This window comes from Chrysemys picta, chromosome 6 (assembly GCF_011386835.1).
Source record: "Chrysemys picta bellii isolate R12L10 chromosome 6, ASM1138683v2, whole genome shotgun sequence".
NCBI classification, from domain to species: Eukaryota; Metazoa; Chordata; order Testudines; family Emydidae; genus Chrysemys; species Chrysemys picta.
The window spans coordinates 41358500-41383920 of NC_088796.1; the positions used below are offsets into that span (position 1 = coordinate 41358500).

At 42.2% G+C, this 25421-nt stretch overlaps 1 protein-coding gene and 1 long non-coding RNA gene across 7 annotated transcripts in view; one reads left to right on the plus strand and one right to left on the minus strand.

The window, feature by feature from the left end:
• The window catches only part of NLN (neurolysin), a 57172-nt gene extending 32164 nt beyond the window's left edge, over positions 1 to 25008 (plus strand). For 3 of the 6 annotated variants that reach the window (XM_024107371.3, XM_042841737.2, XM_065550047.1), the window contains exons 8-13: positions 1659 to 2025; positions 6129 to 6330; positions 9150 to 9336; positions 10261 to 10389; positions 14964 to 15100; positions 20580 to 25008. In XM_024107371.3, the coding sequence (XP_023963139.1) occupies positions 1659 to 2025; positions 6129 to 6330; positions 9150 to 9336; positions 10261 to 10389; positions 14964 to 15100; positions 20580 to 20714 (1157 nt within the window). In that variant the 3' untranslated portion in view covers positions 20715 to 25008. The remainder of the gene's footprint in view (positions 1 to 1658; positions 2026 to 6128; positions 6331 to 9149; positions 9337 to 10260; positions 10390 to 14963; positions 15101 to 20579) is intronic. The other 3 variants (XM_005300999.3, XM_065550046.1, XM_005301000.3) reach the window with 2 other exon arrangements.
• Positions 13249 to 25421, minus strand: part of LOC135972353 (uncharacterized) — a 35888-nt gene continuing 23715 nt past the window's right edge. Inside the window, exons 2-3 of the long non-coding RNA XR_010588781.1 lie at positions 14384 to 14469; positions 13249 to 13384 (exon numbers count right to left, since the gene is read on the minus strand). This is a non-coding gene — a long non-coding RNA (uncharacterized LOC135972353). The remainder of the gene's footprint in view (positions 13385 to 14383; positions 14470 to 25421) is intronic.

The window sequence follows — 25421 nt, forward strand, 5'->3', positions numbered from 1 at the left end:
TGATCTGCTGTGTTTTTTTTAACAATGTTCATATTTGAAGTTGATCATCAATAAGTCCTACAGTTTGATGAAAAAGTGTGCACTCCTTTGACACGCTTTTAATCTATCTTGTTGAGAGTAGTATGTTGTTACTATTTATTAGCAATATAAACGTACACAGTACTTCAAAGTACAATTAGAAACAGAGGTCCTTGCCCCCAAAGCTTACAATTTACATTTGCAGTCACTATTGTATTGAAATATTAGAATTTTAAAAATAATCTGATTGCAGAACTTTGACATTCTAAAAGGACTCAAGTATAAATGTCAGAGTAAGTATAGATTGTGTTTTCTGGGAGTTTCACTGATATAAAATGTTTTACTCTTTTTGATCCTTTATCTCCATAGAAAAATAATGTAAAAATCAGTGGAATTACAGGGCATAATGTCTAATGGCCTAGCAAATATGGGCTGCTATTGAGAAGATCCAGTGTAGGCAAAAAACGTGGAACTCTCCTAACTTCAGCTAATTGGCTTGAGCTGGGAGTAGAACAGAGGTTACCCTGTAAGGATCTCGGGGAAAAGTACAATGTGAATCATAATGTCACACCTCCAATGGCTGATAAAAAAACAGTTGAAGGATAGGTGCTGTAACAGTAGCTACTACTAACCATAATGAAGAAAAATCAGAATTACATGAGGTGGTATCAGAGATTTAAGGTAGATGAGTACAGTGTTAGCTAGTTACTACAGGGAATTATTTTCCAGGTAACTAGCTGGAACTCAATAACTCAGCCAAAGGTTAGGGATCTATTACAGGAGTGGGTGGGTGAGGTTCTGTGGCCTGCGGTGTGCAGGGGGTCAGACTAGAGATTATTATGATCATAGGCGCCGACTCCGTGGGTGCTCTGGGGCTCGAGTACCCACGGGGAAAAATTAGTGGGTGCTCTGCACCTACCAGCAGCCAAGCTCCCTCCCCCTCCCTCCCCCCCGCCCTGCCTCCTCCCCTGAGCGCACTGCGTCCCCGCTCCTCTGCCTACCTCCCAGCGCTTCCCGCCCAGCCACTGCCAAACAGCTGTTTGGCCGCTCCAAGTGCGGGGGGGAGCGGGAACGTGGTGCGCTCACTGGAGGAGGCTGGGAAGATGCGGGGCCGGGGCAGGGATTTGGGGAAGGAGTCAGAATAGGGGCAGGGAGGGGGCGGAGTTGGGGTGGGGACTTTGGGAAAGGGGTTGGAATGGTGGCGGGGCCTCATGGAAGGGGTGGAGTCGGGGCCAGGGATAGAGGGGGTTTGAGCACCCACCGGCGGGAGCAGAAAGTTGGTGCCTATGATTATGATGGTCCCTTCTGACCTTAAAGTCTATGAGTCTGTTTCTCTTTTGGATGTCCTTAGAAAAGAATGAAAGACGCTATGACACTTAACCCTTGCCAGTGGTGATAGTGCAAGAGTGCACATGCTCATATCTCAGACATCCCTGTAACCAAAACAGAAAGGCAAGCATTAAAGTAGTCATTAATTGAGAAAGGGAAAATTGTGGTGACTGGTATTGGATAAATACTCTTTTTTAATATTTGTATAAATCTAAATAAATAAATTAGTTCTCCAGTACTAGTAATAGTAACATAGTACAACATGGAACAGACAAGTTGACACAAAGGTAAATCTCTGGTTGCATTTTTAGATGATTTAAGTAAGAAGCTAAAACCACTGGGTGACGAGGAGAGAGAGTTTATTCTGGATTTGAAGAAAAAGGAGTGTGAAGAAAGAGGCTTTGACTATGATGGAAGAATCAATGCATGGGATTTACATTATTATATGAACAAGACAGAAGAGCTTAAATATTCCATAGATCAAGAGAAGCTGAAGGAATACTTTCCAGTTGAAGCTGTTACACAAGGCTTATTGAACATTTACCAGAAGCTGCTTGGACTTGTATTTGAGCAGGTAGAAAATGCTCATGTTTGGCATGAGAGTGTTACTCTTTATACAGTAAAAGACGATTCAACAAGAGAAGTTTTAGGTCAGTTCTACTTAGACCTCTATCCCAGGTAATTCTATAGTGTATTGCTTTATTTTAAAAGTGTTAAGCTGGAGTTAATCTTAGCTGGGGGTGGAGTTATATGAATCTGGAAGTAAACTTTTTTCTTGCCTAAATTCCAGGGTGTTTCTGGGAGGGAAGCATTTATGTGGCTACTTGTATTCTATCTGCATATATCGTCAATATCAGACACCATTCCTTTTAACATCTGTCTTTGTTGGGTATACTTATGTTCAGGTCAGAATCCCTGACCCAAACATAAGTGAGATTGCTGGCTAATACTATAGGTGATATTTATTTTTCTCTTTTGTTTGTAATGTGCCTTTCACATGGCATGTCAACATTGGTAGAGATGGATGTGTTCCTGTCTTCTGTCCATCAGGCAGGAGATGCTAATCAGGATGAAGGAATTTTTGTATCCTGCTCCACCTCTTTTTAACTCCCTGCAGGTAATCTTCCACTTGCTTTCTGGTTCATGTTGAAGGAACTGAGCAGAACAGCTGGTGCCTTTGGCTGAAACACCCTCCTGGAGCTCATTCAGCCTCAGTCTTCTGGGTAGAGGAAAGAGCAGAGAATTACTCAGGAAATTAAAACTTTACTCTGACCACAATGTGGAACTTTAGTCCCCTTTTGTGGGACCTAGGTGCACCATCTCTCCACAGGTAGCTAGTACGGCTGTCAAGCAATTAAAAAAATTAATCGCGATTCATTGCACTGTTAAACAATAATAGAATACCATTTATTTAAATATTTTGGATGTTTTCCACATGTTCAAATATATTGATTTCAATTATAACAGAATACAAAGTGTACTGTGCTCACTTTATATTTATTTTTTATTACAAATATTTCCACTGTAAAAAACAAAATAAATGGTATTTTTCAATTCACCTAATATAAGTACTATAGTCCAATCTCTTTATCATGAAAGTTGGACTTACAAATGTAAAATTATGTACATAAAATAACTGCATTCAAAATTGAAACAATGTAAAATTTTAGAGCCTACAAGTCCATTCAGTCCTACTTCTTGTTCAGCCAAACGCTCAGACAAACAAGTTTGTTTACTTTTCCAGGCAGAGCCATTCCTAGGATATGGCGAATTGGGGCAGCCGTCCTGGGCCCCGTGCTTCGGGGAGTCCTGCGCTTCAGGGAGCCCCGTGGTGGCCACCCCGAAACGCCGCAGCCTAGGGACGGCTCTGTGTGCATGTTGTGCAGGGGCTGCTAGGCTGGCCCAGGGAAGGTGGGGTGAGGGTGGGGAGGCAGGTTGGCCCAGGGGCTATAGGGCCTGGCGTCGGCAGCGGGGGTCAGGCCCGCACTCACTGGCAGGAAGTGGCAGCAGCAACCCCAGCCCGCCCCGCTCCTCCCCACCGGTTCCCGGCATTTTTTGGGGTGGGGGGTGGGGGTTGTCCTGGTCCCGGTCCCTGCACCCACCCAGGGATGGCCCTGTTTGCAGAAAATAATGCCCACTTCTTGTTCACAATGTCACCTGAAAGTGGGAACAGGTTTTCGCATGGCACTGTTATAGCTGGCATCGCAAGATATTTATGTGCCAGATGCACTAAAGATTCATATGTCCCTTCATGCTTCAAGCACCCTTGAGCATGCATCCATGCTGATGACTAATTCTGTTCGATAATGATCCAAAGCAGTGCAGACCGACGCATGTTCATTTTCATCATCTGAGTCAGATGCCACCAGCAGAAGGTTCTTTTTTGATGGTTTGGGTTCTGTAGTTTCTGCATCGGAGTGTTGCTCTTTTAAGACTTCTGAAAGCATGCTCCACACCTCATCCCTCTCAGATTTTGGAAGGCACTTAAGATTCTTAAACCGTGGGTCAAGTGCTGTAGCTATCTTTAGAAATCTTACATTGGTACCTTCTTTGCATTTTGACAAATCTGCAGCGAAAGTGTTCTTAAGTGGGCAGCATATCTCCCGTAAATGTAAACAAACTTGTTTGTCTTAGTGATTGGCTGAATGAGTAATAGGACTGAGTGGACTTGTGTCTCTAAAGTTTTGCATTGTTTTGTTTTTGTGTGCAGTTATGTAACAAAAAAATCTGCAGTTGTAAGTTGCACTTTCATGATAAAGAGATTGCACTACAGTACTTGTATGAGGTGAATTGAAAAATACTATTTCTTTTCTTTTGTTTTTTACAGTGCAGATATTTGTAATAAAAAATAATATAAAGTGAGCAGTGTACACTTTGTATTCTGTGTTGTAATTGAAATCAATATATTTGAAAATGTAGAAAAACATCCAAAAATATTTAATAAATTTCTGTTGGTAGTCTATTGTTTAACAGTGCGATTAAAACTGTGATTAATTTGTTTGAGTTAATCACATGAGTTAACTGCGATTAATTGACAGCCCTAGTAGCTACTGATGGGAGCAAGGTCAAATTCCTTCTATCCCCTATCAGTGATCTGTATGTGTCTTCTCTTTGCCTCCTAAGAGGAACCTTGCTTCTATTTCTTTATCCCTGTGTCCGTTCCCAACATATTGTCTAGAGACCTCTTCTCCGCTCTAGGTGGTAGGAAGTTGCTCTGTGTCTCGCTCCAATATCTCCTTGAGGAGAAGTCTGCAAGTGCTTTAGACTGAGCAGGCAAAAATTCCCTGACTCCTTCACCAAGACTCTCCCATCCTTGGGGCAGCCATCAACACGATGCAGGGGAAAAGTCTTACCCTCTTTGGAAAGAATCTCAAAACTCAACTCTTCCTGATAGCCACATCTGTCCAGTCCAGTCTTGCTGATAATATTGGTCTTGTGCCAGGACCTGGTTCCATTGCCACAGTTTCATTCCAGAACCTTTTGGCAGTTTCTGTTGAGTCTTCCATGTTGGAGATGCTCATCCAATAGTCTTTTCTTTAGTGGATGTGTCAGTCTCACACTGAAGGTGATTCCCCATCTAGGCCCCATCTTGCCTAAATGGCTCATGTTCCTTCGGGCTTGGTCCTTGAGCAGAGCCTTCTAACGTGTCTGAGCATCTCAGGCAAGTTTTTGATCATTTTCTTGAATTCATGCATCCTTCACATAATGTGGGGCTTGGGCTTCATTCTCAGTGGTGCAAATCCTATAGTCTTTCAGCCTAAAAATCTTTCTTCCTGTCATTCTGGACTTCCTCTAGGCAGGGTTTGACAAGAACGTGTCAGGTAGGTACCCTAGAGTGCAGGCCTGTGCACTTAATGCACTTCGGTCAGATAGATGGCTTTCCAGTAGCACAGACCAACTAATCTCCAATTTGCTGAAAGTGGTCTCTTAGCGTAGGCCTCCAATTAAGTCTCCAGTGCCTCTGTGGAGACTTTCTTATTTTTAGATCCCTTTCCACCTCTGAGGTCTCTCCCTCTCTATGTGCTGGAAATTGGCTTTTTGCTGGGCAGGGAATTCTACAGTTCAGGCTACAACCTCATATGACATCATTATGCAGGTCCTCTAATCAATGTCCTTCAGTGAAGAAAGGGAAGTGAGGGCCTGGTATTATTAATGTAAAAAGCAAGGGGGAAATGACACTAACTTTTTGCATCATAAAACTGCAATAAGGAAGGGGGCACATTAATATTTTGGACTTCATGTTTAGTGACTCACTTTTTAATTATGACAATTTTTCTAACTGTATTAACTAACAGTTTAATTAAGAGACTCATTTTGTTTTAAAATCACAGTGCTAAAACAGCAAACCTGGTTCTTTATTCTTTAAATCTGCTCAAATGTTGGTAACAAAAGCTAATGCTTCACAGAATGGGATTTGTCTTTCATACTACTATAATTGTCCTGTCTCAGATTAAGTAAAATTAACTTTTAGAAGGAGCAGAGTTATCACTTTTGATTTCAATAATATATTATATAAATAAAAAAGAGGCTTGCAGATGCTGCTCTAAATATTAAAGTGAGGGGATTTAGAAGTACTTTTTCTTTGTGCTCTCAGTAGAATCCTAAGCACAGTGACCTTTATAAAGGTCATAGGACACTATCTCATTGTGGTTTTTCTAATAAAAGAAAGAGGGTCTCTTCCTCATATAAAATCATAGAGGGAAACAGCCCTCTTTACCATGTTACTTGTGGAAGATAGGCCTATTGCGTAAGGATGACTTTTGGTATATTTTCTTGCTCAGAGAAGGGAAGTATGGGCATGCAGCATGCTTTGGTCTCCAGCCTGGCTGCCTACGCTCTGATGGCAGCAGAATTATGTCTGTAGCTGCTCTGGTGACCAACTTCACAAAACCAATATCAGATCGCCCATCATTGCTGCGACACGATGAGGTGAAGACTTACTTCCATGAGTTTGGACACGTAATGCACCAGATATGTGCACAGGTAAGTAATGTTTCTATTTCATTAAAATATCTAATTCTTCCTTCATAGTCTCTCAAAGGGGTGGTGGGGGAGAGGGTAAGCCTGTTTGATGGGTGTATGGTTTCCTTAAGGTAAGTATTTGAGAGCTTCATGGTAACTTTTCACAGTTGATACTTGTTTTGAGTTTTTGTGTATAAGCCCCGCAGTGAATACAGCTTCTGGAAAATGTTCATGTTACAGCAAATCCTTTCCCCTCTGCACAGCCTGAGCAACTGGGGCTGAGCAATGAGCAGCTCCATGAGGAAGGAACCCTCCCATAGGCAACAGAGCTGCTTTGGGGCTGATGCTGCAATTGTTGCTTTTGATAGTACCTGCAATGTGTTAGGAACTGTACAGACACAAAAGAAAGCAGAGTCCTTGTCCCAAATAGTGAAAATGGCCGATGAATCCACTGTCCTCACATGCCTCCGATCCCAGTCATATTCTGCATGGTGGCATGCACATAGGGTACCCTCACAAAGCTGCGCTTCTTGGTACAGAGGGTGCATACATCACCTACTTGAGCTTTCTGAATGCTACCTTTATTCCTCCCTCAACCATGTAGCAGAATCACACCAGTCCTGCAGCAGTCAGGAGCCTCCACATCAGCAGAAAGGCTGGAATTGGCCTGGAGACTTGTCATAAAGACATAAATAAGCTGCTTAGTTTCATCTTTAGTTGAAGCATATTTAAGATGGATTCTGCCATGATGATGATAGATTTATTATTAGTCCAATTAATTTGTTTCCCTTTGTTTGAAAGGTATAGCCTTCAGTGTTTCTTCTTAAAAACTGTAAATTCTGTACCATCAGCCCACCAGTCCAGAACTCATGTGATTGCACTGTGGCCTCTTTAACCAATAGGTAGCAGCACAAATAAAATGTCAGAGGTATGCAGCATACTTGGGACTTCATTTCCTGGCTTCCAGTCCCAGGTAGAACTTTCACAGAACAAGGAACTTATAAATCTACTGGTTAAATTTGGAGTTAAACAAGTTGGATTCGGAATTCAGAGCTAACATCTAAATTTTGTACATAGCTTTTCTCTCCTGGCTTGTCTGTGAAAAATGGGAAGAATCCAGCTATTCGCTCTTGCCCCAAGATATCTAGGAAACACAGTTTCAGAGTGCAAAAATTAAGGAGCAAACCCTGCCCCTTCCTTCACAGCTACGGAGGGATTCCTGGTGACTGGAACACATGTGGATCTGCTACAGAAATGGGAGCAGGATTTGAGGGACCCAAATACGGATGTGCCTCCATGGCACAGAGTGATTTAGAAGACTCAGGAACATTTCATTTATGTTGCTAATGGATTTCCCTTCTTTCAAGCCCAGTGGCACCCCTTAGTTGAAAAATATTGTGCAGTATTTCAGGCGCCAGCATACTCCTACAAAATTGGAGGGATAGTGCTTAACAGAATAAGTGAGTCAAATGAAATCCCTGAAACAGGTTTAAATGCATTAGAACTACGGCATTATGCAGCAATTATACAAGTTAGTCCCTGAGTTACTTTTGTGATAGAACAAAATTTAGTATCATGTTACAAAGTAATTATATTGAGTAAATTAGAGTTATTTTTAGGGTTGTCAATTAATTGCAGTTAATGCATGCAATTAACACAAAACAAATTAGATTAAAAATAGTCGCAATTAATCGCAGTTTTAATCACACTTGTTAATAAAATACCAATTTAAATTTATTATAACTATTTTCGGATGTTTTATGACATTTTCAAATATATTGATTATAATTACAACACAGAATATAAAGTGTACAGTGTTCACTTAATATTTTTTTTATAACAAATATTTGCACTGTCCAGTCCTACTTCTTGTTCAGGCAGTCACTAAGACAAACAAGTTTGTTTACATTTATAGAAGATAATGTCCCCTGCTTCTTATTTACAATGTCACCTGAAAGTGAGAACAGGTGTTTGCATGGCACTGTTGTAGCCAGCGTTGCAAGGTATTTACGTGCCAGATATGCTAAACATTCATATGCCCCTTCATGCTTCGACTTGTAGGCTCTAAAGTCTACACTGTTTTGGTTTTGAGTGCAGTTATGTTTTAAAAAAAAAAAAAAGGCTGTAGGATGCACTTTCATGATGAAGAGATTGCACTACAGTACTTGTATGAGGTGAATTGAAATATGCTGTTTCTTTTGTTTCTTTTTTACAGTGCAAATATTTGTAATGAAAAATAATATAAAGTGAGCATTATACACTTTGTATTCTGTGTTATTATTGAAATCAATATATTTGAAAATGTAGAAAAACATCCAAAATACTTATAATACATTTACATTGGTATTCTTTGATGGTTTAACAGTGCAATTAAAATGCAATTAATTCCAACTATTTTTTTAATCTCGCAATTAATTGCAATTTTTAAAAATCGTTTGACGGCCCCAGTTCTTGTCTGATGTCATGGGGCAATGCTGAAATGTAATTATATTGCTATAATATGTCACGTAAGAGAGAGTAAGAAAAATAGACCTGTTTCTGAGTTCCTGTGACTAAGAATCACTGCATGATATATTGTTTTGGTTAGTTTTCTCATTGCTTATAATTTAATTTTTCTTGTTCCCTCTCTTTTAAAGTTTGAGGCTATTCTAACATTGATCTTTCTTGTAATATAGCTGTTTATAATTCTGCCCTGTTTTTACATCATCACAGTTTTGGCACCTTATATAGGTTGACATTTTACTAGATATCTGATTTAATCTCATTTGTATTTTAATTTAATATAACGGAGGAATTTTTGTTGTGTTTTTGTTTGTTTGCTTGTTTTTTGTTTTTGTTAGACCGACTTTGCTAGATTTAGTGGAACTAATGTGGAAACAGACTTTGTAGAAGTTCCTTCACAAATGTTTGAGAACTGGGTATGGGAAAAAGAACCTCTACAGCAAATGTCAAAACATTATAAAGATGGGAGCCATGTTGCAGATGCTCTTCTTGAGAAACTTGCTGCCTCTAGAATGGCCAATACAGGTATCTTTTTTTTTTTCTTTTACATACAAAAAGCATTCATGAAAATGTAGGAAAGACATAGGGCAATATCCTGTGTAATACAGAACAGACATGCCTTAGATAGTGGTCTCTTCTTCCTTCACTGTGTATCCACCTCCCCCATGACTACTACTGAGAGATAAGCGCATCTCTATGGAAGAAAGGCCCATTAGATTATACCTTGGAAATGCTTAAATGCTCAGATTGACTATAAAAATGTCTGATATCTTAATTGTGTTCAAACTGTGAGAAAAATACAATTAAAAAAGATGGAGCTTGTAACAGCAACTCCTTTCAACAGCCTTTCCAATCTTTTTTTAATTATTCATTTCAACTAAGAGAGAGAACAATTAATGCACCAGACTGGGAGTCTGGATACTTTCCTGATTGCTACAGTCTCTTCCTGACTATTATTATATGTGCTGTGATGACACCCCACCCCCCAAAACCACTACCAGGATTATGCTCGCTTTGAACAGACACATAGAAAGACATTATACCTGCTCTCAGACAAGTGTGTATAAAAAACAATAAGTGGGATAGAGGACAAAGGTAACAGTAATGAGAGCATGTGTTTACAGAGGCCCACCTATGTGTCTACCTTGAAAGTTCCAAATGACTTAAAATTGCTTATTGTCAAATATCAACAATCACCTCAAGTCCTCTTCCTAGCTATTGTCACTTGGCAGTTTCCTTTGGCACAGACTTCCGGTGTGTACATGGGTAAGTCTCTGTGCCTGATTCTCTATCTTTAAAATGAAAATGATACTTATTGTCCTCACTGGATTTTACAGTGCTTAACTCGTTAATGTATATAATGCACAATGAGATCCTTTGATGGCTGATACCATAGAAACCCAGCGTATTACTGTAACATTTATAAACCAAATGCCCTCATACCACTAGGTCTTTTGACTCTTCGTCAGATTGTTTTGAGCAAGGTTGACCAGTCCATTCATACCAAATCATCTGCTGACCCTGCAGATGAATATGCCAAGTACTGCATGGAGATTCTGGGAATTTCTGCAACCCCAGGTACGTAAAAGTAAAGTTTTCGTTCAGCATGTTGGCTGCTTCAGATGAGCATACAGTACCTTCACAATAGGTCTTATAGCAAATCAGGTGAATGTGGTTTAGAAAAGAAATCCAGTTTATGAAACTGAAGTAATTACTTTGAAATAAGACAAGAAAGGTCATTAATGTTATTCCATCAAAAATATCCATTTGCAGCTAGGATATATTCCAGATTGATACATTAATGTCCTTCTAAATCTGAAGCACTATTATACGTTAAAGCAGGTGTGGCCAACCTGAGTCTGAGAAGGAGCTAGAATTTACCAGTGTACATTGCCAAAGAGCCACAGTAATACGTCAGCTGCCCCATATCAGCTTCCCCCTGCCCCGCTCTCAGTGCCTCCCCCTCCCTCCCCGCACCTTCCAATCAGCTGTTTTGTGGCATGCAGGAGGCTCGGGAGGGGGAGGAGTGAGGGCATGGCAGTCTCAGGGAAGGGGGTAGGAAGGGGTGGAGCAGGGCCTGTGGCAGAGCTAGGGGTTGAGCAGTGAGCACCCCCTGGCACATTGGAAAGTTGCCACCTGTAGCTCCAGCCCCGGAGTCGGTGCCTATACAAGGAGCCGCATATTAACTTTGGAAGAGCTGCATGTGGCTCCGGAGCCACAGATTGGCCACCCCTGCGTTAAAGGGATGATTACATTTGATTTCAACATTAATAATTTGTTAATGTTTCTGTCTTCTTCAAGAGCTTGTTCATATCCATTCCATGTTAGGTGTGTGCACGCCATGTGCACTGATGCCAGAAATTTTTCCCTTAGTGGTATCTGTCGGGACAGCTCTTGTGCCCTCTGGAGCTGCGTGCTCATGTGCCGGTATAAGGAGCATGCCAGCCTCGCGCCCTCTCAGTTCCTTCTTACCGCCCATGACAGTTACTTGAATGACCCTTCTTGCTTTGGCAAGGTTTCTTCCCAGTGGTTTTTGAACTCTAACTCTTTGTACTTAGTTGTCATCGTTTAGTGTATATAGTTTTTGTAATTAGTATTAGTGTACATAGTGTAAATAGTTCCTGTTGTTGAGGGACTCCTTCGCCCCAGTCTTCAAACTTGTGCCTCCTGTGGCAAACCTATGCCCGTGAGTGACTCGCCCTCCAGCTGCTTGAAGTGCTTGGGGGAAACTCACGTGGATGAGTATCAGATCTTTTAGGACTTCAGACCCCGCACTAAAAAGGACAGAGACATTAGGCTGAAAGCTAGCCTCATGGAAGCCACCCTCAGAGCCGCACCGCTCTGATTCAGTGCCGAGCACTTAGGCATCAGTGTGAAGTGCTCCTCCAGCACCAAGCTCTTCCTGGCACTGTTCACTATCTCTGGTGCCAAGGAAGAAGTACAAAAAGCAGCAACCAACAGAGGGCGATTGCCAGTGCACAAGAAAGACAAGTGTGGGGAAGGCAGCACAGTGAGATCTATGCCAGGCCATTCTTCCACTCCTCTCACACAATGTCACCGTTGATTCTGCCTAGAATGTTGACTCTGGTGCAGGACCCTCCTACGACACCTGGAAGCCACTGTGGCACCAGCAGTCTGACTGTTCTGTTGATCCCAGAAGCTTTCCAAGTGGCAAGGGACCTACTTTCTCTCCCGGTCCCCTCAACTCCATTGGGACACCTTCCAGCTCTGATATCCAGAAGCAGGAAGGAACAAGGAGCTCCGTCTTGGCACCCTCTAGTGGCAAGCCAACCCTGATCCCAGCGTCCCAACCATCTATGGTCCGTTGCTGGTCCCTGGACCCTTGGCACCACATGGTGGCAGAATCAGGTACTGCTCCAAGAGAGAATTCCTCTTCTTAGTTCCAAGGGAAACCGTATGTGCAACCTAAGGTTCAACACTGGTACTCAGCCTATGTGCCACTGGACTTCGGTACCAGTCCCCCTGTTGGCACCTGGCCAGTAAGTCACTGACGAATGTAGTGGCCTTACTGGAACCCCTGGGAGATTCCCTCCCAGCACCGGGTCCTCGCTCCCATAGTTTCTACTCGGTGGTTTCCGAGAGGTGGGCTGCTGGCACTGGCCCCCAACTGACCCTTGTAACAATGTTCAGGAGATGACTCTGGTGGACGTCATTGAGGCTAAAGAAGAAGAGGGATCCCCTCCTCTGGTGCAAGCCTCCTCCTCCTCTCCAGACGAGGCTGTTGCAGGACCCTTCCGCATGATGATTTCCATCAGGACCTCCTGAAGCGGGCAGCAGCAAACCTGGGTCTGGAAATTGAGGACATTAAAGAGACATCACACAGCCTTATTGATATCTTGGCTGAAGCAGCTCCCTCCAAGGTGGCCTTACCCATCAATGAGACTGTGATAGGACCGGTCAAGGTCCTGTGGCAAACTCCTCCTCCTTTGCCCCTCATCTCAAAGAGGGCAGAGAAGAAGTATTATGTGCCAGCGAGTGGATTCAAATACTTGTATTCGCACCCTCCTCTAGGGTGCCTGGTTATGTCTGGAGCAAACAAGAGGGACAGGCAGGGCCAGTCGAGCACTACCCGTAAACAAAAGGATGCCAAAAAACTGGACTTTTTCAGAAAGGTTTATTCAAAGGGTAGCCTTCAACTATGTATCTCTAACCAGCGAGTTTTGCTGGAGAGATACGATTTATAATCCATGGTACTCCCTGGCTAAATTTAAAAACTCTCTCTGCCCCAAAATTCAAGGCAGGAGTTCACTGCCCTCTTGGAAGAGGGTAAGATGTGGCCAGGACCTCTCTCCAGGTGGCTCTGGATGCAGCCAACTCGGCCGCCAGGACAAAGGCCTCCGCTGTCACCATGAGGTGGTGTTCTTGGCTCCAATTCTTGGGGCTTCCTCACAATGTCCAACAGTCCATCCAGGACTTCCCCTTCAAGACTTCACAGCCGGAAGGACTCAAGGGCCACCCTACACTCTTTAGGCCTTTATGCTCCATTGGCTTCCAGGAAGCACTTCAGGCCCCAGCAGCCTCCACGTTTCTTGGTGCCTCCAAGACAAGAGCCCTACAAAAGAAAAGGGAGAGGTTAAGTGGTGCCAACCACTTCTATCCACCTCAACCTCCCAGCTGGGGTCTCAGAGGTACTCAAGGGCCTTTTGAAGGTGCACCTGAGGGCATTATTACCAGTCACTGCTTCAGATCCATCTCCCCTTTTTATTTTTGGACCGTCTGTCCCATTTCAGCCCAGCATGGTCATAGATAACATCGGACTGTTCAATTCTAAGTACAGTGACAGTCAGTTATACCCTTCAATTTTATCCGCCCCTCCCTCCCACCTCTCTTCAGGGACCCTTCTCACAAGCAACTGCTTGTCCAGGAGGTGTAATCTCTCCTACGAATGGGGGCTGTGGAGGAGGTTCCGCAAGACTAGGGAGGAAAGGGGTTTTACTCATGATATTTCCTAATTCCAAATGCGGCTTCCAGACTGTTCTGGACCTGTCTCGCCTACTCAGATATCTCAAGAAACTGATGTTCTGCGTGATCTCCTTAGCCGAGACTGGTACGCTACCCTTGACTTAAAGGACGCATACTTTCACATTTCTATCTTCCATGGCCACAGAAGATTTCTCAGGTTTGTTGTGGGTCAGTGCCACTACCAATTCACCACTCTTCCCTTCGGCCTATCGGCAGCCCCTGGTTTTCACAAAGTGTATGATGGTAATATCAGCCTTCTTCAGATGGCGAGGCATCTAGGTCTACTCATATTTCCAACAACTGGCTGATCAAAGGTTGGTCACAGACTCAAGTTCAGATGAGCATCAGCGTGGTCCAAGCCACCTCCTGAACACTGGGCTTGCTGCTAAACGAACAGAAGTCAACTCTTGTCCTGGCTCAGAGTATAGAATTTATTGGAGTGATGCTCAACTTGACCCAAGCCAGGGCCTTCCTACCAAAGGCCTGATTCCGGACTATGTTGGACCTGATATCCAATATCATGGTCCACCCAATTACGACAAGTCAGGTTTGCCTCAAGCTACTGGGGCACGTGACGGCATGTACTTACATGGTTCAACACACAAGACTGTGCCTTAGGTCCCTCCAGATGTGGCTAGCATCAGTGTTCCTTGCATAGGTCCCAATCCAGGACATCTGTATAGGGGCGCAACCTGATCATCAGTACATACCTTTTTGCATCTTGCTACACCATCACAACAACAGGCCAGGGACAATGCCAGTTTCGGGAGAGTGGTGTTCCTGATGGTCTGCTTGTTAGTCACCTAACATGGAATGGACATGAGCAAGCAATCAAAGAAAAAACAGTTACTAACTTTTCCATAACTGTTGTTCTTTGAGATGTGTTGCTCATGTCCATTCCACAACCTACTTTCCTACCCCTCTGTCGGAGTTAACGGTAAGAAGGAGCCAAGAGGGTGCGTGGCTGGCTGCGCTGCGCCCCTTATACTGCCGCATGAGCATGCAGCTCCAGAGGGCACTAGAGCCAGCCTGAGGATACCACTAAGGGAAAAATCTCCAGCAACAGTGCTTGTAGCATGCGCACACCTATCATGTAATCGACATGAGCAACATCTCAAAGAACAACAGTTATGGAAAAGTTAGTAACCATTTTTTATCTGCTTTTTAAGGGACAAACATGCCGGCTACTTTTGGACATTTGGCAGGTGGCTATGATGGCCAATACTATGGATATCTGTGGAGTGAAGTTTTTTCCATGGATATTTTTTATAGCTGCTTTAAAAAAGAAGGAATAATGAATCCAAAGGTAAGATAGGAACTAGCTTTTTAGCATATACCATTACTGAATTTTTTAAACTTCAGAATTAGCTATTGTACAAGCTCCAAAACTAGATTTATTATAATTAGCAAATCAGTAGGTTTTAACATTTTAGGCCTTTCTTATTGTCTGTATCAAATCCACTATATCAATAAAAAAGTTGATAAATGGTTTAATTTCATAGTAGAAAATCTGTATTTTAAGGGCATTTGTGTTTTACACAATTCTTGGCTATAAAGTTAAATATTTAAAACTTGTATAAGATATGACTCCTATGGTTTGTTAGGAGATGATTTCCACTTTCCCTTTTATTTTACACTGTACAGTATGGGAGAGCACACTGTCTCATGATAAAAGATTATGCATGTTCTGCTGCTGTAAAAGTTGTATGACACCAGTGACCTCTCTCCATTAATAGCAACTCACCTATGTGTTTTGTTATGCAATTACCATTCAGAGTATGGAAATCTAAATCTATTCTGGGCCTCCCCTTTTGCAGCACAGTATAACTTACTACTCTGTCAGATCAGTTGAAGTATTTTGTGTTTTGGTTTCTTTGTTTGGTTTTGGCAGGTTAAAAAATACATTCCCTCAAAAGGGAATCTTTATTTATTGGTTCATTCTAGAGCTGCTACTTTACTCCTTTGTAGGCCTTGACCACTTCTCTTCACAGCACAAAGGAAGGAAGGATGGCTGTTCTAGTGGTTAAGGTGCTAGCCTGGGACTTGAGAGACCTATATGTAATGTTCTGACACAGACTTCCTCTGTGACCTTGGGCTAAATCCATAAAGGGGTTATACACAAAGTGGACAACTGCCATTTATATGCCTAAATTCAAAATTTAGATCCTCAGAATCCTTGTTCAGCTGCTGCCTAATCCTGCAGGTGCCTAAATTGCTACTGTTAAAGCACCCTAGGTGCCTACATTTCTGTCGCTGTGTATACACCCATCTCATGCCTAAGGCCCAGTGGGTCCTCAGACTAATCATTCCCTGCCTCTCTCACTGTGGGGCCCGATCTGGTAGGTGTACTTCAAGCATGCCTACTGGATTAAGCCTCACAAAAAATGGAGGAGGACATGGTTGTGGTGGTGCAAACCTCCCTTATATAACCTTTAACCTAATAGTTAGAGCACTCACCCAGGGTGTGGAAGGCCCAGATTCAAATCCTTCCCCTCTGCTTGATGGGGACAGGGATTTGAACCCAGGGCTTCCACTTCTCAGGTGAATCCTCTGCCCACTGGGCTCTGAGGTGGATCTCGATCTCTCCTGGTGAAGCTCTTCCATTTTTTACATATAAATATTCAGCAGGCCAGAGAGAGAGAGAGGGAGAGAGAGTGAGAATGGTTCTATAGCCCAGTGGTTAGGGCACTAACATGAGATGTGGGAGATTCAAGTCCCTGTTCCACTGAGCTAAAGTTATAAGGGTGTTACCCCCCATCCCCTTTTTTACAAGAAAGGGTTTCAGTGCCTAACTCCATGAGAGTAGGGTTACCATACGTCCGGATTTTCCCGGACATGTCCGGCTTTTTGGGCTCCAAATCCCCGTCCGGGGGGAAAGCCCAAAAAGCCGGACATGTCCGGGAAAATCGGGACATGCCAGGCCGGCCGGGCCGGGGGCTTGGGGGCCGGGCCGGGCCGGGGGCTTGGGGGCCGGGACGGGCCAGCGGAGCGGGGCCGGGGGCTCGGCCGGGGGGCTTGGGGGCTCGGCCGGGGGCTCGGGGGCTCTGCCGGGGCCGGGCCGGCGGGGCTGGGCCGGGGGCTCCGGCGGGGCCGGGCCGGGGGCTCGGGGGCTCTGCCGGGGCCGGGCCGGCGGGGCCGAGGGCTCGGGGGTGCCGGCGGGGCCGGGGACTCGGGGGCCGGGCCGGGGGCCAGGCTGGGGACCGGCGGTGCGGTGCCGGGGGCCGGGGGTGCTCGCCCGGGGGCCGGGCCGGGGACCGCAGTGCTGGGCGGGCCGGGGGTGGTCGGCCGGGCCCGGGGCCGGCACCCCAGGGCCGGGGCCAGCCTGGGCCGCGCCTCCTCCCCCCACACTCCCCCTTACCTGCTTCAGGCTTCCCGCGACTCAAATGTTCGCGGGAAGCAGGGGAGGGGGCGGAGACTTTGGGAGGGGGCGGAGTTGGGGAGGGGCGGGGCTGGGGGCGGGACCGGGGCCCCGTGGAGTGTCCTCCTTTGAGAGGCACAAAATATGGTAACCCTACATGAGAGGGTTTGTGGCTGTGAATGCTGAGAGGAGAGAGGCACCTGCCTCTGGCCTGGAGTTAGGTGCCTAACTCCCTTTGAGGAGTGGGGCTTAGGCTTCACCCCTCTCCTGGTGGGTACCTTAATTAGCTCCCTGTTCAACATGCTGGCTTTTGTTAATCCCATTTGTAGGCACCTGATTCTCCCCAGGCATTGTTTAGGGATCCTGGGCACCTAATTCAGTGCTGTGGATTCCACTAGACCGTGGGGCACCTAATAGTTAGGTATTGCAACGCTGAATCTACGTCCCATTTATGGATCTAGCCCCTTAGGTCTTTCCTTTTCTGTTCCGTGTGCTCTCTCTCTGCATAGGCACAATCCATTTTCTGAGAGCCTCTGAAAGATGGCTTAGAGTTTTGACTATTCAAAATTTCCCCAAATTGCTCTGTGACTTCTGTTTTTCCCTACGCATTAAAGTGCCTTTTATTCTGAGTTTTATTTAGGGTTTTGTTTTTTTTCTGAACTTTTTTCTCTTTATATGAGAGGCTTAAAAATAATTTATCTTTTCAATTATCATGCCACTACCAAATGGATATTCACTGTGCTTCAGCTACATAGGTTCTTGGTGCCTTTCTTTAGTCCAAAGCCTTCTGGAAACTCTCTTTATGAAGAGGAGGAGAAAAATAGTTATTTCACTACAGTCTGTGACCTTTTATCTTTGTTCAGCTGCTCATATAACTTTTTAAGAAGGATCTACTATGTGTGAGCTACTTGGGGAAGGCTTTTTTTTCTTAAAGTAACCTCATCTCCAAATCAGATCTGTTTAACCTGTTGTCCTTTCTGGTTGCATTCTTTAGAGGCATAATAGAGTTTCCCTGATGGGACCAACAACCCTCCATAAATAAATATCAGATACTCTAGTAAGATTAAATCTTTTCTTATTTCAAACAAAAACAGCCACCCCCAGGTGGCCAATTTAGGTTTTTTACTACAGAAGCAATTTCAAATAAGACCTCAAATAATTTCAATTTCAGAAATTCATGAAAGGAAGGCAGTTACTAGCATATCACAAGACTGGGGTTTTTAGAACCTCAGCTTACCTCTTCCTGTCAGAATGAAACTGAGGTTTCTCTTCCTGCATAAACAGCTATCACATTAACCACTTGAGCGTTAGAAACTGTATTTTTAATGATCACTCATACTCTTCTTAACTCTGTAGCTTTATTATTGTCAGACTCCTCAATCCCTACAGATTTTATTGAGGAATCTCTACTCTCTCAAGAACTGGGAGATGTGATTACCTGTATGATGTAGTGAAAGATTTGTTCCACTGATACCACAGATTATTTTTTTTCCAAATTACTCTTTACTCTCCAAAGAACACAGGCTCGATTCTGCATTAGACCTCCAGAGACTAACTCAAGCAGTAAAATATAAGCAGCACTTTCAGTATGTTCGCTCTTCAATAAGTTATTCAGACAGTGCACTTGGTAAGTCAGGGTAGCCTCAATACACTTCCCAGAGTTTTTAAAGAGAGATGTTAAAGATTCAGGAGCAAATTCTTCCCTTCTTTTCCCTCCATTGGAATAGAAAGCTCAAAACACAGCAGAATTACTATGGTTCTGCTGCATGGGGGAAAGCCATACAGGAGCTTCCAGGCGTATCATAGGCCTAAATCCACAATTAAGGGCAGACATGGCTGCTCTGAGTCAAACCATGAGAGGTTTGGAAATAATTTTTTCTCCTGCTGCTCCAACCTATCTTGGAATACCGGTGGAAAGACCATTTACTGAAGCTTTTCTCAGAGAATGGGCTTTAAAGATGGTAAAGAAACAGCAGTATTAACCATAGTAGTCCAACTGCTATAGCCAGGTTTTTCGATGTGTTAGAGACCATGTGATGGGAAATGAAGCTAAGGGATGAAACAACAGCATAGAGGCCTGTAGAGTTTCCAAAAAGATGCTCATCAAATCTTAGAATTTAACCAATCAACAGAACCTTCACTTAGTCCATCAGCACAGCTATCAAGAAGTTGTCTAGTCTTATCAACAGACAACCTATTAGTGATGTATTATTTATGACAAACAAGGAAGCACCTTATCCTAATTCTTCTTCAGTCAGGAAGCCAAATAGATCTAGGAATTCCGCATGCAAAGAAACATCTTCCCATTGGCATTCATATCTCAGGGGCCCAAAATGCTATAAGAAGATTCATTAACTAACTATGAATGGGAACTAGTACTGAAGATGACTTCAGATGTTTTAACATTCCCGTCTCCTTTCTTGCTCGGGTAGTTCTGATAACTAATTATTGCTTCAGGAGTTACTGGCTAATTCTGTTAAAGGTGTCCACTTAAACAGAAGCAGTGTTGGTGCTTGGCTGTTGTTGCATCCAAACAAAAATTCCTCTCACACCTAACACTTCTATGAGATGGCATAATAGGTACTATAATGGAAACAAGGTACCTGAAAACATAAAACCTGTCAGCTCAGTACAGTGTGATATTTTCATTAAATTACTAATTCCATATGAATAAATCTAAAATAATTTAAATGGTTTTTAAAATTAGAAAGAGAAGTTCTTACTTGTTGTTCTAGCATCATATTTCAACTATTGGTTAAAATAACAATACTCTTAACATTACTTGTGATGTTGTCGGTGCTGTAACAAATCCATGTGCTTTAGGCAACAGACTCTTGTGGAAAAGCCCCCTGAACTTGGGTTTCGGCAGGGAATAAGTTTTTGTTACCTAATACATTTAAAATTAATGTTAAGGTCTATGAGTTTGTGTTCTGATAATGATTTAGGATAATTTAGATCCTTATTATCCCCCAATACTGCAGATAGGGATTCCTTCTGTTAGGAGCTGATAGCCAAGGATTTTGAATTAGGGGAGTGTGGACTTAAGGTCCCCTTGGCGTGTCTGGCAGTCTTCTGAGATAACCCATCCACCCTGGATTTTGGCAAAGCACTGTATGCATGCTGCCTCTTGGAGAACATCTTACATACCATAGGCAAATGGAAGGATTGTGACTACATAAATGTTATAAGACAACATGAGAGATGTTTCTTCTTCAGGAATTGATGGAGGCCCCCGCAGACTTGAGCCCACTCTGGCCACATAGCCCTGGTTGTCTCTAGGATACACCTCAGACTTTGGCCCTTAGTATTAAGGGAGACTGAGAAGAGAGGCAGCTCCTACCATGATCAGCAAGCTGTCTTTCCTTTATTTGTTACTGATTTAGAGAATTGCATAAACATTAACATTCTGATTTACTTTTTCTGTCAGGCTGGAATGAAATACAGAAACCTTATCCTGAAACCTGGAGGATCTTTGGATGGGATGGATATACTCCAAAATTTCTTACAGTGTAAACCAAACCAGAAAGCTTTCCTATTGAGTAAGGGATTGAATATTCAATGAAGCAACTGATCCTTTGGAATGGTACATCAGCAAGGTGGGCATCTTGAAATCTCAGTGTATTTCATGCCTTTCTTAGACAATGTATCACACAAGGGAAAACCAGTAACTTTTAGATTTTTTTTTAAATTATTATTGTATAAATAAACAATTTGATTTGAAGTCTCACAGGGCTACAAAACTTAACACATTGTACAAACACATTCTAAGATACTGTGATGAAATTTGTATAGTGATTTTATTTGTGAATTGTTATGAAATTCTACAAATTAATCTAGGAAAAATACTGACTTGTATCTCTCTTAAAAGAGACATGGTTGAATTATTCTTTATGAATTAATTTAAAAATGAGAAAATACATTCCCCAAAATTAAATAATTGATTAATTTTTATTCTACAGTTTCTTTTATTGTACTGATAGCTCACTAACATCTACTGTCTAAATTAAACGCTCTTTACTATGATTTGGGTTTATCTTGCTTCCAGGCAGACGATCCAAGAATCAGACTTGGGAGAGGTGTTTTGCTCCTGAGGGTGTTATTGGATGAGAGATTTGCATTGATGAAACCTTCATCTTTTATTTTTATGTTAAACTATCATCATGTACCATGTAATTTAAGAACTTCTTTCCTAATTTCAGTTGTGTCTCCTGGGTTGGGTGAAACAGGTAAAGAAGCTAAGATCCTTGCAGTTCTATCATTATCTTCTATTTTTGTTGATATAAAGCTTTATTCTAGGTCACCATCCTAGACTAGACTAGAAAGCAATACTTGTACAATTATAATAATTTCAATTGTTCTGTGAAGTCTTTCATGATATGTAGAAAAAAAACAATTTATGTCTGAGGTAAATTTTAATAGATCGTGAAAATCAATCCAAGAATGGTATCCATGTGCCCTGAATCTTATTAGTAATTCTTTCCAAGGTGGCAACCAGGAGATGTTCCAAGAAAAGTCACATAACTTAATTATTTTACATGTTGATGGAGAGCGTGACTGTAAGTTCATGCAGTGGATTGCATTGCAGTTTCCTCCAATAGAAAATAACTACTTATGCAATTACCCAAATAAAACCATAGGCGCAGAGGCACTCATTCTTGGACTATATATAGGCATCACCCTTAATTTCCAGTTTTCCACTCCCAGCTTTTGGCAAACAGAGGCTAGGGACACGCAGAGCATGGTGTTGTATCCCTGCTTATCCTGGCTAACAGCCATTGATGGACCTATCTTCCATGAACTTATCTAGTTCTTTTTTGAACCCTGTTACAATTTTGGCCTTTACAACATCCCCTGGCAAAGAGTTCCACGTGTTGTCTGAGTGTTCTGTGAATAAATACTTCCTTTTGTTTGTTTTAAATCTGATGCCTATTAATTTCATTGGGTGACCCCTAGTTCTTGTGTTATGTGAAGGAGTAAATAACACTTCCTTATTCATTTTCTCCAAACCAATCAAGATTTTATAGACCTCTGTCATACGCCCTCTTAGTCGTCTCTTTTCCAAGCTGAAAAGTCCCAGTCTTTTTAATCTCTCCTCAGATAGAAGCTGTTCCATACCCCTAATCATTTCTGTTGCCCTTCTCTCTACCTTTTCCAATTCCAATACATCATTTTTGAGAGAGAACAACCAGATCTGCATGCAGTATTCAGGATGTGGTCGTACAATGGATTTATATGGAGGCATTATATTTTGTTTTATTTCTATCCCTTTCCGAATGTTTCCTAGCATTCTGTTAGCTTTTTTGAATAACATTGCACATTAAGCGGATATTGTCCGAGAACTATCCACAATGACTCCCAAGATCTCTGTCTTGAGTGGAAACAGCTAAGTTAGACCCCATCATTTTGTATGTATTGTTGGGATTATGTTTTCCAATGTGCATTACTTTGCATTTATCAATATTGAATTTCATCTGCCATTTTGTTGCCCAGTCCCCCAGTTTTGTGAGATCCCTTTGTAACTCTTCGCAGTCTGCTTTGGATTTAACTATCTTGAGTACTTTATATCATCTGCAAATTTTGCCACCTTACTGTTTACCCCTTTTTCCAGATCATTGATGAATATGTTGAACAGCACTGGTCCCGGTACAGATCCTTGGGGGACACCACTATGTAACTCTCTCCATTCTAAAAATTGACCATTTATTCCTCCCCTTTGTTTCCTATCTTTTAACCAGTTACTGATCTATGAGAGGACCTTCTCTGTTATCCCATGATTGCTTACTTTGCTTAAGAGCCTTTGGTGAGGTATCTTGTCAAATGCTTTCTGAAAGTGAAGTACACCATATCCACTGGATCCCTCTTGTCAACATGTTTGTTGACCCCCTCAAAGAATTCTAATAGATTGGTGAGGAACGATTTCCCTTTACAAAAGTCACGTTGACTCTTCCCTAACAAATCATGTTCATCTATGTGTTTGATAATTCTGCTCATTACTATAGTTTCAACCAGTTTGCCAGGTACTGAAGTTAGGTTTATCAATCTGTAATTGCTGGGATTGCCACTGGAGTCTTTTTTAAATGATGTCACATTAGCTAACCTCCAGTCATCTGGTATAGAAGCTGATTTAAGTGGTAAGTTACATACCACAGTTAGTAGCTGTGCAATTTCATGTTTGAGTTCCTTCAGAACTCTTTGGTGAATACCATCAGATCCTGGAGACTTATTACTGTTTAATTTTTCAGTTTGTTCCAAAACTTCCTCTAATTACATCTCTGTCTGGGGCAGTTTCTCAGATTTGTCACCTAAAAAGAATGGCTCAGGTGTGGGAATCCCCCTCACACCCTCTGCAGTGAAGACTGACGCAAAGAATTAATTTAGTTTCTCTGCAATGGCCTTGTTTTCCTTGAGTGCTCCTTTAGCACCTTCATTGTCCAGTGGCTCCACTGATTGTTTAGTAGGCTTCCTGCTTCTGATGTACTTAAACATTTTTTTGCTGTTACTTTTTAATATACAAACTTGCATGTCAAAAGTTAGGCACCTGATAAAAGTGGTCTGATTTCAGAGGTGTTAGGAACCTGCAAATCCCACTGACCTCATTTCAGAATATCTGAAAATCAGGACACTTATTTAGATACCACCTCTAAACACCCATGTTTTAAAATGTTGGCCCTCATTGTATCCTAAGTTTATAATACACAGCTACCTGCTGAATTTGTACTTTATCAACAAAGTGGTATAATACCTCTTTTAGAAAAATTTTTCATATCATTCTCACTGAGTACTCATTTCTGGCATGTGCCAAAAAGACAGAGGTTTCAGCTGCCTCAGAACATTTGTTTGGCTTCACAACCCAGGGTTCTAAAATGAGAGTCAAACGATAAAACGATGAAAATATTGCCGCCTTTTCTACCATAATCTGGCAATTATTATAAGGACTGGTGCTTCCACTGAGTATGGTGCTACCAGAAAAAACACTGGTGTCCTGCTATCTTGCTGCAAATGGCTGGTTTTCCAATAGGAAATGATATGGCTGCTAGTTCTTTTTAGACAAGTAAAAGAAAGATCTATTTGTCTGTCTACTACAGTATGTCTCCTGCCCTTCTTATCTTTTGTCTCTAGCATCAGGGCTGCATGCTGTTCCTACCTGTATACCATTTAACCTTCATTTCCTATCCCAATACTTTTTCCATGCTCTCATGATACTCTTAAAAGATTATTCCAAAGCTAATGACACTGCATCATATTCTTCTGTAACAATCTATATCCCTTAATACTATTTAACATCAGTGCCTGATACAGCTTCATTGTAGCAATTGTAGGACCATAGCACACCTCAGAAAAATGTGATCACACCTCATAGGAGAACATGCAGGATAAAGGGGTAAGGGATCACAGAATAGGAAGGACCTGTAAGTGATCTGCGGGCCAAGATGTTAAACGGAGGGACACAGATCACTGATGCAAACTGAACCTTCTGCCCCTTCATAGGAAGGAACTACAGTAACTGCCTCAAGAAAGGAATTTCTGACATTGTAACTGAAGATTTTAAAATGTCCATCTTCATAATCAGTGCATCAACCTTCCAATAAAGAGAGATAGTTGAGACCCACAATCCACTTTTATAGTGTGTGACAGGAAAAATGGCTCTGTCACTTGGGTATATCACACTGCTGTTGTTGTCACAATTTGTTTTATAAAATAAAGCTTCCTATTGTGTAGTCATTATGTAATGTGAATGTAATTTTCTTAAATGATTTTACTGTTTACTAAGTTTTTATATATACTGATGTTTGTATCATCACAAGTTATATATGTACTCAATGATTTCTCAATTAAAAAAACAAACTTTCAAATGAGCAGTTGGAATTTGTGATGTTACGTTTGTTACCCATTGGCACTCCTCTCCCTGTCCTGCCCAGTTCCCAGCATCTCAGTACAACTCTGTGTAGCTCAGCAGCAGGGAAAAAAATGATTAATTTTGCAAGCCAGTTCTCTTTTGAATCATTTGTCTGGGTGCAGGTAAAATGCCTACTGCTTTAATGATCTTGAATGTGGTTGTGTGGTTAATAAATGGAATTGGAGCTATAACTAACAATATATTCCTTCATTCTAAAAAGGCACATTGGATATTGTCAACTTTCAATATATCTGTTAAGCCTACAAGTAAAAAATAGTTTTATGTCTAAGGGGAGACAATTTGCCCCTATTAAAAAAACCACCTCACAATTTGGAACAATATAGTTCAGTATTAAAGAGAAATCCAGGAGTG